Here is a 12,353-nt window from a genome sequence, read left to right as displayed (position 1 = left end):
TACTGGTACCAAAAGAAACCAGCACATCTCCCTAGTCTTAAAATCCCTAATTTGGCTGCCCTATGAAGCAAGAATTCAGCTAAAGATTGCCTGTCCGTCTCACAAAGCCCTCCATTTCAAAACCCCCAGTTATCTAGCGCAAAAGCTGGAACTAGGGGGTAGACCTTCTTGGAGTGCTAACTCTCTCATCCTTAAACCACAGATCTTTTGCAAATAGAGAACATGTCACCGAGCCTTCTCCGGCTCTTCGCCGAAGATCTGGAACTCTCTCCCACCGGAAATACACAATCTCCTCCAAGACTACCTTCAAATTGGAAGTAAAAAGATTCCTCATGAACAAGTTCCTACCTTAAAAGTTTTTAGATAGTCTGCTCTAATGCTTTGGACCTTCACCCTAAGGCCTGCGTTTGATATTATTCTGCTCTACTATTCACTTGCTCCCCTCCCAGTTCGCTATGTTCCAGTCATTATCTTACCCTTGTCCCTTCGATTGTAACCTTCTTGTTTGATGTGCATATTTGATTTGTTTGTGTTGTTATCCCTTTGATGATTGTACTGCAACTTTTACCTCCCTCAAATTGTAAAGCGCTCTGATATCCTTCGGGATCATGTTCGCGCTATATAAAACTTTATAAATAAACAGTAACCATTACAACAGACGCCTCACAGATTGGGTGGGGAGCGCACATAAACAACCTCAAAGTAGGAGGATTGTGGTCACAGCAGGATGCAATAAAAGCCATCAACTACCTAGAACTAAAAACAGTGTTCCTAGCCTTAAACGCCTTTCAGAAACAGCTATATGGACACAAGGTACTGATACAAACAGACAATACAACTACCATGTTCTACATCAACAAGCAAGGAGGGACACAGTCAACGACACTATATCTGCTAGCACAGGAAATATAGAGCTGGGGAATCCCAAGACAAATAGACCTGTTAGCACTACACCTACCAGGGAAGGACAATGTGGGAGTGGGAGAAAGTGGCTCTATATATACTGGACCAAAGTAAGGTACAGTGTGTATAGAGTCCACCAACCCCAGAGGTATAACAGAGGTTAAAGTCAGGTCTGACCTTACTCTCAAAAGTGGTAGCTTGGTCGAGCAGTAAGGCAGTACCAGAGGGCAGTGTAAAGCATTTGTTGTACACAGTCAGCAAAAGATTTCACACACACAAGAACTGAACTCTAAGCCAATTGTTTTTATATCAAAAGATATAGTTGTTTTATTTTTAGAATCAACAGGTATAAAAGTGTACTTTTCTCAAGAGGAGTACTTGCAGGTAATTACTTTGCAGGGATGCAATAAACTTTGTAGACACAATAGGTACAGTAGTAGAGTAGGGTAGTAGTTGCACTTCCAACGGCACTCGGGCGGCTTGGTGCAGGGTGTTTTTGAGCCGTCGGGCGCCCAATGTTATTCAATGGAAAGGGTAAAAAGGGAACAAAGGCTGCTGACTCTGGAACGGAGATTCTTCAGGTGCCACCACCACTTTGAGAGGTAAGTTGAGATCTTGGAGAAGAGACGAGTACCCCAAAGTAGGGTACAGGGGGCCGTGGGGCGCCGGGTGCAGGCGTGTCTTTGGGTGTCGGGAAAGCTTACCCTCGGCTGGTCGCGGTTGATGGGGGCCCGGGATCTGAGGCTGCAGGCATCGTCTGGGTCGTCGAGGAGGGTCTTTGGGCACTGAACTTCAGGTCCCCGTCACCGGGGGGACGTCCTCGTGGTCTCTGGATTACTCTGGCACAGGCAGGGCTTGGCGGGTGCAGAGTGGGCTGGATTCATGGTTCTTGGCTGGCACCAGGGGTGTTGCTGTTGGAGCAGAGCCTCTGCTCAGGGGAGTCCCAGTCTGTTAGAGGGTCAAGGCAGGCAGGTCCTTCGGGTTGTTCAAGGTTGCTGTCCGCAGGAGTCGCCGGGAATTAGCAGGAGCGGGTTCCAGGGTCGACAGGCCGGTAGGGCTGAGGCCAAGTCAGTGGGTGTTGTCCTGTTGTTAGCAGCTATCTTCTTTTCGTAACTGGATCTAAGGAAGGAAGGAAGGTTTGGGGAGCCCCTAAATACTGAATTTAGGGGCGTTCTAGGTAGGGCAAGGACCAATAAGTCCCTGTCCTGGGGTGGGTACACCCCCTAGTCTGCTCCTCTCCTGTGGGAGGGCGGCAGGAGACTAGCTGTGATTGGGCAGGGCTCCCCCATCTTCAAGAAAACCTGAGCCCGGGGTCGTGCTTCACCTCGCCTCTCCCACCTGAGGGGTGGGGTTGGCACAGGCTGGCACACCCCCTTACTGACGTAGGGTTTCCTGACAGTCTTCCTGCCAGAGTGGGGGTCAGAACTGTTGGGGGGCCAATTGCTGGGTACAGCAAATGGTCTGGAGAAGCTCACAGAGGCGGCATGCCTTTGAAGCTTCCCCCTGCCCATCCTAGGGGAGGAGCCCTAGCACCTCGCCCAGTCTGTGCATTGTTGCAGGCCCAGGAGAGCGGGGTGCTCTCCACCCAGGGACCCAGCAACATGTCTGCTGTGTGGCAGCCTAGGCAGCCTCTCAGTCCAGACGTGGATTGTAGGTTTGGTTTCAGGGGGCATCTCTAAGATGCCCTCTGGTGCATTTTACATTAAATCTTACACTGGCATCAGTGCAGGTTTAATGTGCTGAGAAGTTTGATACCAAACTTCTCAGTCTTCAGTGAAGCCACCATGGTGCTGTGGAGTTCGCAATGACGACCTAACAGCACCATATACTCTTAAATGGCAGCACTGCACTTACAGTGCCCAGGAATGGCCCTGGGTACTGTAGGGGCACAGGGCTCATGCACCTGTGCCCACACCACTGGCATAGAGCACCCAGCTATAGGGGTGACTAATGTATGCCAGGGCAGTGGGCTTGTGGGCATGGCACCCAAGGATGTGTGCCATGTCGACTCTGTTTAGTTCTGTACTGGGACACTCAGCCTGCAAAGGCGGTGTGTGGGTGTCAGAGTACAGTGCCCCTAAGGGTGGCACAATAAGTGCTGCAGCCCGTAGGTGCCTTCTCTGGTCACCATGCCCTGGGTACCTGGGGTACCATTTGCTAGGGGCTGATAGGTGGCCAGAGGTGCCAATTGGGTTTTAGTTTCAACACCGTTTTAGGGAAGGAACACAGGCCCTGGGCACCTGGTTGGCAGAAGCCCAGGGCACACTCAGTCCAAACACATCAGCAGTTCAGCAAAAAGTGGAGGCATACCAATGCAAGAAAGATGGCACTTCTCACAGGAAGCAGACAGGCTCAGCAGACAGACGTCTGCATTCCACGAATGGGAAATCAACCAACCAGAAATCCAGAAGATATTCCACAAATGGGGGACTCCGCAAATAGACCTATTTGCAACACACCAAAATGCCAAAACTTCGCATCCAGGGTACCGTGCAAACAGTCCCTAGGGAATGCACTATGGATAAGCTGGTCAGGGACATTTGCCTACGCTTTTCCACCAATACCACTGCTACACAGGAAACTAAACAAATGCAGATTCAGCAACATGACGCTAATACTGATAGCACCTCAGTAGGCCAGACAAACCTGGTTCTCACAGATCATGGAAATGGCACAAACGCCCACACACAGGTTCCCCGCCAGAAAGGACCTGTTAATGCAAAAAGGAACAGTACTACACCCAGAGTGCCTCAGCCTAGCAGCATTTCTCCTAAGGACCTAGAGTTTGCACACCTCAAACTACCGGCAAGTACTATGGCGGTACTCAGAGAGGCAAGGAAACCTACCACAAGAAAGTGCTACGTAGTAAAATTGAAAAGATTCTCCAAATGGTGCATTAGGGAGAAACTACAAAGGAAGATTACAAGGGAATCAACAGTACTAAAATACTTAACACATCTACTACAGAATAAACTAAGCTACACATCCCTAAGGGTGCACTTAGTGGCAATAGTGGCTTACACAAGAGGAGAAACGGGGAAAAGTTTCTTCACCTCCCAAGTGGTAAAAAGATTCCTAGAAGGAGCAAAAAGAATCGCACCTCCAAACAGTGCCAGCACCAGCATGGAACCTCAACGTAGTGCTAACGCAATTGATGAAGGCACCATTTGAGCCTATTCACAAAGTTACGCTGCATATGCTCACACTATAACGCGAGAAGCATGTACGATCACTATGGCTGGCACAGTCTGGAATGTTTTTTTTTTTTATGATGCTAGGGGACCCGTTTAATAAAGACATTCATTGTAGTAACAAAAACAAACTTTAGAAAGTTAGCAAGGGGCTGGCAACACCACGCTTCGGGGCGCGATGGATGGATGGATTATGGACTAAGGGACCGGGTGGTGCAGAAGCATTGCAGCTTCAAGCAAGCGGCTGGTCCCCAAGCTTTGAGTGACCGGTTCAGAGATCCAGGACAGAAGGCCAGGTCTGCAGAAGAAAGGAGGATGCTAAAAGTGAGATGTAAGTCTCCTTGATCTTTAGGGAGTGGCCTCCTTGTCCGGCTCGTGCTGCAGATGAGGTGGCTCTGGAAACTTCCAAACTTGCCTGTGTCAATGACCTGCATCTTTAACATGGACGCGTCGGGTGATGCTGCAATGCCCACACGTGAGCTGACATTTTCGGCACAATGCCCTTTGTGAAAGTTAGTAAGCTCGGAGGATGACTCCAGCTGTGGGTTTAGGCACCATAATTTAAATGTCTTGGATTAACAGCTATGTGGAAGACCACAAGTACAGAACTGCAGGACGTAAGCGCTTTAGCCGGGTTTCACAAAGCTTTAATTTGCGCTTTATATCACCCAAGTTTAACGGAGCCCTGCTACCCGCGGTTTCAACATTACTAATGTGGCTATGGTCAATAACTGACTGGTTTTCCCACGTGCTCATGCCAGCCTACGCTGCTTCCCAGGCTGGAGAACCCCCGCTCTGCACCAAGCTTCTCGGATATCTGTTCCACTGAACCCTCGATTACATAAGCTAATTAAAATGTGTTTGCACTCTCAATACAGCATACCTTTGGAGCCGCGACATTTTACCAGGCTGTGGAGCGTTCATTGCACTGTACCACAGTATGAGATGGGACATTTCGATAGGTGTAAAGCCGCCGCGGGTTCGAGACCGGCTTCGGTAACATTTGAAGCACTGGCGACGCAGCACAAAGTCCATTAACCAGGCTTGGCCCGTGCGGATTGTTATTTATTAGTCTGCGTTCTCGGGAGAATATGGCACGGCTGCGAGACACAACGCGTTACTCGCCTCAGTTAATGGACGCAGTTAAATCTCGAGCTTCTCCGCTCTGATGCATTTTTTATCACAAAGCATACCAGACCCATTCCAAAAAAGTGAAGGTTAAAACACGGCACCTCTTGTTAGTTGCAGCCTTTCCAGCCTTGGGGTGCGCATGAGAAACGGTTTCTGCAAATGCCCGGGTTAAATTTCTTGCCTCAACGGTACTTTGACAAGCGCTTGCCAGGCACCTGCGCTTTGCTTATAACATTTTAAAAGTAAATTGCGGGTGCTGCGATTATACTAAAATGAAAGAAAGAGATGTTTTTTCTATTTCTTTACTTTTGGTATAATCGCGGCACCTGCGCTTTTCTTTTAAAATGTTATAAGTAAAGCGTGGGTGCCATGATTATACCAAAAGAAATAGAAAAAACATCTATTTCTTTCATTTTGGTATAATCGCGGCACTGCCACGACGTAGATTTTCCTCTTTTTGCTGTCCCACTTGGACGGGCTTGGCCTGACTTCCTTGTGGCGTAAAAGGTTTATTATCTTCTTTATGGGGCCATCTGCTTGGACCCACAAAGAAGATAACAAACCTTTTACGCCAGCAGTAAGTAAGGGGAGCCAGTCCAAGTGGGACGGCTCTAAAAGAGAAAAGTGTACGTCACTGGAAGCTCTTTTCCAATGGCTGACCACCGTTTATCATGAACGGTGACGCCAGCCAATGGTAAAGAGGGGCGGGGCTTAAAGTCCACTGGTGAACCCTCCTGAAGACACTAAATATCGCCAGCGAGACTGCGCATGTGCGCAATCTTATGCTAGGCTTCGACATAAAAAGGACAAGAGTGCAGAAAAGCAAAGCAATTCTTTGCATCTATTGCCAGCAGTCTTTGGGGACGACCAGTTACCAAAAATACCATTGCACGGTGGATTGCACAAACCATACAACTCTGCCACAAACAAGCGGGTCTACCGTTACATGGAGCAGCTTATGCTCACTCAACAAGGAAAAAAGGAGCTACAATTGCGTTTCTAGCTAACACACCAATTCAAGACATTTGCCAAGCTGCAACATGGTCTTCAGTGCACACGTTCACTAAGCATTACTGTGTGGATATACAAATGAACAAGGAAGCGCAAGTGGGACAGAAGGTCTTACAACACATATTCAGTAACCAGAGCTCATCTTCCACCCAACCACCACAATAAGAAGAAACCGCTACAAAGTCTATGCACATCATAGTGAATCCAGAAAGTTTCACGCTGCAAAACGTATAGTTTCTTACCTGTCGGTATAGTTATGCAGCTTGAAGACTTTCTGGATTCACTAGCGAACCCACCCTCCTCGGCCAGAAAGATGAGACCGGAGGAAAGGGGTTAAAACTGAAGAAAAGACTTGACAAGATTAAAGGAGAAACAAAATTAACACAAGACAAGAAAAAAGAATCCAAAGATGGCACCCAAAGTTCAGAGCTTCCGGAGGAAGCGTGTCGACGTCACGAAGGACACCAAATGGTACACCCACCTGGGCCTCGAAAAGAAGACGAAATACTACAATTCCTGACCCAACCACTAGATGGCGGAATAATGCACAGCATAGTGAATCCAGAAAGTCTTCAAGCTGCAAAACTACACCGACCGGTAAGAAACTATACGTTACCTGAGGTAAGTAATGCGCTCTTTCCTTCAATAAACTCTGTACACCATTATAGAGGACGGCAAGGGCTAGGGGTGGAATCTGTTATCCTTTTTCTGTGAGAAAGACTAAATCCCTACTGCTTTACAAAATCTGTTGCTGAAGGTAAACTTTGTGGTGTGAAGATGTGAGGAGTTCTTGATAGTAATGACCAGGGATTGTGTATCGCTGCTCAACAGATCTGCTTGATCCTTTACGTGCAGTCCCATAAATTGGTATTTTAAAATCTGTCTGAGGATTGTGAGAAGCCTGTATGTCCGAGCCTTGCATGGCCTTAGCATTTTATTTAGAGATTGGCCAAAATTTGTGGCCCACATGGTGGCTATTTGCTAGGAAGTTGCTTAGAGCATCTACGTGCTTGGTCGCCCAATCACACAGGATTTGGACCTTCTCCATTTGGGGTAGAAATTTTGTGCTCCGCTTTTATTCACCTATTTTTCTAGAAGATGACTGTGTGGCCAGCGTATCCTGGCTTACATGCATCGCATCATTTCCTTAAGTGACCCAAGATACTGCTATGCCCGTGTACCTGAACCCCATCATCCATGGACCGCATTATTTCTACAGGAATGGACATCTGGCTTCACTCCTGTACCTGTCCCCTGGATTTGGCTGTTGACACCAGTAGCCTTGAGTACCTGTCCTGCCGCTCATACATTTCCTTTGTGCTGCAATCGCAAAAAGCACACCAATGAGTCTGGTAGAGAAGAGTGATATATTCCAGCACTTGCCAATTGGCTCTGTGCTTGGCTACACATTAGGCTTAGTTCAGAGCTGTTAAAGTTAACTAGACATGTTTGCTTCCTAATAGTAAGTAGGTAAGTGGTGCATCTACCGCTGGAACTAGATGCTCTATCCTCACACCATTCTCCATGAGTAAGCCTTAACTGTTCAACCCCACTTTCCCTTGGTAGTCAAAACCTAGGAAGTAGTCCCTTGGCATTTCAGTGATCTTTTGCAGTAATATGTGCTTTCTGCTTTATCAGGGTCAAGCTGCCAATCCTGTTACAAGGGTTGTCAATCATCCCCTGGGTTACACAGGCCGTAGAGAACTGGCCTGACCAGGATTTTCGGTACATAGGGCTGATTGAGCTTTAACGCAAGTACCAGGTTTTCTAGATGGTAAATTCTGCTTTCTAAGTCCTCTAGTAACGTCAAGCATACCATCTTCATGTCCTCACCTGTACTACTTCCTGGTCACTAAATAGCTTCCACTTCTAGGTGCAGAATAAGATGAATGATGTGACAGAAATCACAGAGGGATAAATAGAGGATTCAGAGACTCTTAATGGACACCCACATACGCACGGAGCTTAAAAGTGAAGCGGAGGAGACTTGAGTATTTTTAATAGGCGCTCTATTAACATGTAAAATGGTTACCTGTGCGTAGTCCCGTTGTAAATCCTTTTGCCAAATTAACACTATAGTGTACTGTTGCTTGCTAGTCTTGACAAATTGGACTCTAGTGTATAGCTTCTTTTTTATATGTACTATTTTGTATTTATTTTGACTTAATCGCCTCATGCTGTAATTTCTAACCTCACTGATCTGAATCTGTAATGGATATATATTGGGAATTTTTTTGGCAGTACTTGTAATCTTGACCCTTATGAATGTGTCTTAGTATTGTCACATCCAATATTATCTATTGCAATTTGAATATAGCAAGCTACTATGACGCATAGCAACAAATCACAATTGTTGTATTTATTTTTTAGCGAGTGTGTGGCGCCGCAGTGATAAGGATGAGCGAGAAGACCGTGACGCCCCTCGACGAGTATTGCCTTCAACAAAAGAACCTGAACAAGATAGTGAGAAGGAAAACAGCTCTTGGAGACCAGAGAAGGAGCGAGAAGCTCCTCGACGAGTAAAGACTGAGGCAGATGACGACGGTTGGACCACTGTACGCCGTTAATCTTGGAAGGAGTCACCCAGTGTCCATCGGCACCGGACGTTTTGTTCAGCATCAAGGGATTCTCAATTTGAGAGTATTTAGCAAGTGGTTTGAATTTGCTTTCTTTCATGACATGAAGATACCATAAGACCTATAACTGCGACGTTGATCGATCATGCGGAAGCAACATATAAAACTCCTTTCACACCGGAGTGTTGGAAAGTTGTATTGAATCCGAATTGTGTCCTGAATTCTCCTAGTATCCATGTTCTACTGATCACCAGATTGTAAAATAAAAATGCAGTGTGAATCCCAGCAGGTATTCCAAGCAGCCTATTGCTTTTCTTATTCATTTATTTGTAATGACCAAAAGATCCTTGATATTCCTGATGCTACTAAATCAGATCGGCTCACAGATGTGCAGCAATACTCCACCTACACGATCTGATGGTGGAGGTTAGGTTTGTACAGATGACCTCAATTTCCTAATTTGTTTTATGAAAGTAGGAGAGTGGCGCTATTTTCTTGATTTCAGTATGTACACCATTCACAAATCTTGGATTAATTGTAGTTTGGTAACTATAATGTATCTTCAGCCACGAGTGTTCGAGGTTCTACACTTTTGAAACAATTAGTCCACTGCTTACATGCAAGTGTGATACGTTGTGAGGGGCTATCTGGACACCATATCATTTTTCATTTGCGACATTCTGGTATTTGGAATTCTCTATGGGTTTTGTGAAATGCAGGGGATACCAGTAACAGGATGTTGTTTTAAAGTTTAAGCGGACACAGCAGGATATTGGTGCTTGTATTGGTAAATGCTTTTCTCAATTCTGCATGTAAAACGTGTCTCCATCTTTCTCTCGAGCTGTGTGCTTGTAGACTGGCCTGTAGAATTTACAGTACTGAGCTCTGTTAAAGGCAGATGCCTCGTTGGTTTCCAAACAAATTTAGCATGTTTGGAGAACAACACTTTTATGCCGATTGATAAGATTTCATTTACAAGAGATGAGCAGCTTCGATGATAGTAGTGTGACCCTTTTTAAATATAAAAATGCTATAAGAAGAGTATATCTTTTGACCTATGTAGACATTATTTATATTACCTACTATAAATGTGGCTACTCTTTCAAAGTCTGTTTGAATTCAGATTTCAATTACCGCAGGACTGGAAAGCCATTTCCTTTTTAAAAAACAAAACATTGAGATGAAAAGTGTGGTACATATGTTTTTTTGCGAACCGATGGCTTATGGTCTGAATCTTTTACTAAGTCAGTGACTGCTTTCAAGAATTTAAAAGATATTGTCATATTTAAAATGTGCAGTTTTAAAGAAATTGTTGACATTTAACTATCTGGCCCTCACCTCTCTCCTCCTTTGTACTGGGAGTAAATGCGTTCCTGTCTGATGAGCATTTTATGGTGATGGCTTTGTTGACATTCATTGTGATGTTTGGTAATAAACATCACTAGTCGGTCTTATTGACGCCAACACAGTAATTGCTGCTTTCTTTCCTTAATGATAAATAAAAGAAATAATTCACATTTTTTTTTGTCTATTTTGTGATTCTAGGTTTTACTTTTTTCAGAAACCCAACGTTTGCATAAGCCGCTTAGATGAGATCCTTAGGTATTTGGTCTTTTCAGCAACAGTGAAGATCTGTCCCTGCTAACAGCCCGCAGATGTGTCCTGCCCCTGTACATGATTTTTCTAAAAAGCAGCTCAGCAGCCTTCTACTAGTCACAAGTAGGTGACATGACACCTATCAAAAGCACCTGCCAATCTGATTCCTTTTGAATCTGCTCCTGAAGATCTAGTGACCCTTCAGTATTCACCACACTCACTCAATCCTCAATCACTCAAATGACTACTGATGATGTAATTAGAGCTGTGGATGTTGAGAGCCACTTGGAGAACCTTCCCCTCTCATTCATTGGTTCGTAATGGACTGAGTTAAGGAACACCAGTAAAACAGATTTGCATGCCGTTCAAATTTAAATTGTGAGAATGAGCTGATCAAGCGTGTGCAATTGGTGAAGGAAGTCTAAGGCAAAGTTAAAAGAAAAGTCTCAAGGTCAAGTAATAAAAACCAGAAGGGTGGCCGAAGCCGGTTTGACGTCCTCAGTATTGTAATCCAGAGGAACTTGGTGCAATTCGTATTCACAGCACCAGACTTGTAGCTCTGCCTCCAATTCCGATCCATTGCTGACCTCAGAGCTGATGTACTCAGTTATCCAGTATTGGGGTATCTTTCATAGATTCACATGCCTGAATCATTCCCAGTTGTCGAGATGGGAGTCCCACGCCAAAATATTCAAGCAGTACTTCAAAAATTTCATAGGCTATAATGCCTCTAAGCCATGTCAAGAGTAGCCTATCTATGTCCATTTCAAAAAAGGACCTTATGTTGGAGCACAGCCAATCTGCTGCCACACCCTCTAGAACACGCTCAGCAGAGGCCGATTCTCTCAGATTTTCACCTCATGTCGTGTGGAAGGGAGTAAACTTGAGTGCTACTCCGCTTTTCCTTCAACTTCTACAAATCTTGGCATCATGTCAGACAAAAAAGGCATTTATCCAGTATTATGGGTGTCTTTCATAGATTCACATGCCTGAATCATTCCCCGTCGTCGAGATGGGAGCCCCGGTAATAGAAAAGTAATGTCCTATAGACATACATGGAGAAAAATAGGCCTAAGGGCCTTGCCTTAGTAGCCTATCTATGTCCTTTTGTGAAAAGGACCAAATTTCCAAAGGTAGCCAATCAGCTACCACCTCCCTCTAGAACCTTCCTGCCAGGAGCCTCAGTCTCTCAGATTTTCTACCGCACGTTGTGCTAGGGAGTCCCCACCTGAGCTCTCCTCCGGTTTCTTCAAATTCTTTACTTTCTTCACAAAAACTTGGATTCTACTTCAAATATGGCTGAACAACAGAAAAGAGGACTATTCAGAGCTTGTTCTTCTTGTGGCAAGAAGAGACTGCACGTCGACGACAAGCATGAGACTTGCCTCTACTGCCTCTACCCTGACCACACAGTAAAGGACTGCAGGGTATGTAGAACATTCTCTACCAAAACCCTTAAGGATAGAGAAGGCAGACTGCTCCTCTGGCTAAACAGACTAAAAACCAGAGATGTTGAGGTGCTCTCCTCGGAGGGCAGTGAAATGGCTTCAGTTTCCTCAAAACTGTCCTTAAAAAGGCCAAGGGAGGCTTCCCCTGGCCATCCAGACGTCCCTCACAAAAAGACTACTTCAAAGTCTTCTGAGGCAAGATCTGATACGTCTGTGAAGGATGCTGCAACCTTCAGAAAGCCATCGCAGTCCTCGTCGTCTACTTCGATGACATTATCTTCAAGAAAAACGAACTATGTTTCCACATCGACGACGACGATCTCGACGACGGTGGCATCGTCAGCCTTGACTTCAACGACGACGACCACCCACTCGTCGACGACGGGTAAGCCAATATCGTCGATTGTACTTATTAAAAAACAGCAATCGTTTGTCAAAACTCCGTCGTCATCTCCGTCGACGTTGACAAAACAGAAAACACCGACATCGTCGACGAG

At 45.5% G+C, this 12,353-nt stretch overlaps 1 protein-coding gene across 4 annotated transcripts in view; it reads left to right on the top strand.

Annotated features, from left to right (window-relative positions):
* EIF3A (eukaryotic translation initiation factor 3 subunit A) overlaps positions 1-10,329 on the top strand; it is a 1,009,075-nt gene extending 998,746 nt beyond the window's left edge. For all 4 annotated transcript variants that reach the window (XM_078643910.1, XM_078643908.1, XM_078643907.1 and 1 more), the window contains one exon: positions 8,607-10,329. In XM_078643910.1, the coding sequence (XP_078500036.1) occupies positions 8,607-8,803 (197 nt within the window). In that variant the 3' untranslated portion in view covers positions 8,804-10,329. The remainder of the gene's footprint in view (positions 1-8,606) is intronic.
* Positions 10,330-12,353: the final 2,024 nt, after the last annotated feature.

Source organism: Lissotriton helveticus, chromosome 5_1, assembly GCF_964261635.1.
Source record: "Lissotriton helveticus chromosome 5_1, aLisHel1.1, whole genome shotgun sequence".
NCBI lineage: Eukaryota > Metazoa > Chordata > Amphibia > Caudata > Salamandridae > Lissotriton > Lissotriton helveticus.
Note: the sequence above shows the minus strand (reverse complement) of the source record. Positions and strands in the feature narration are given on the sequence as shown.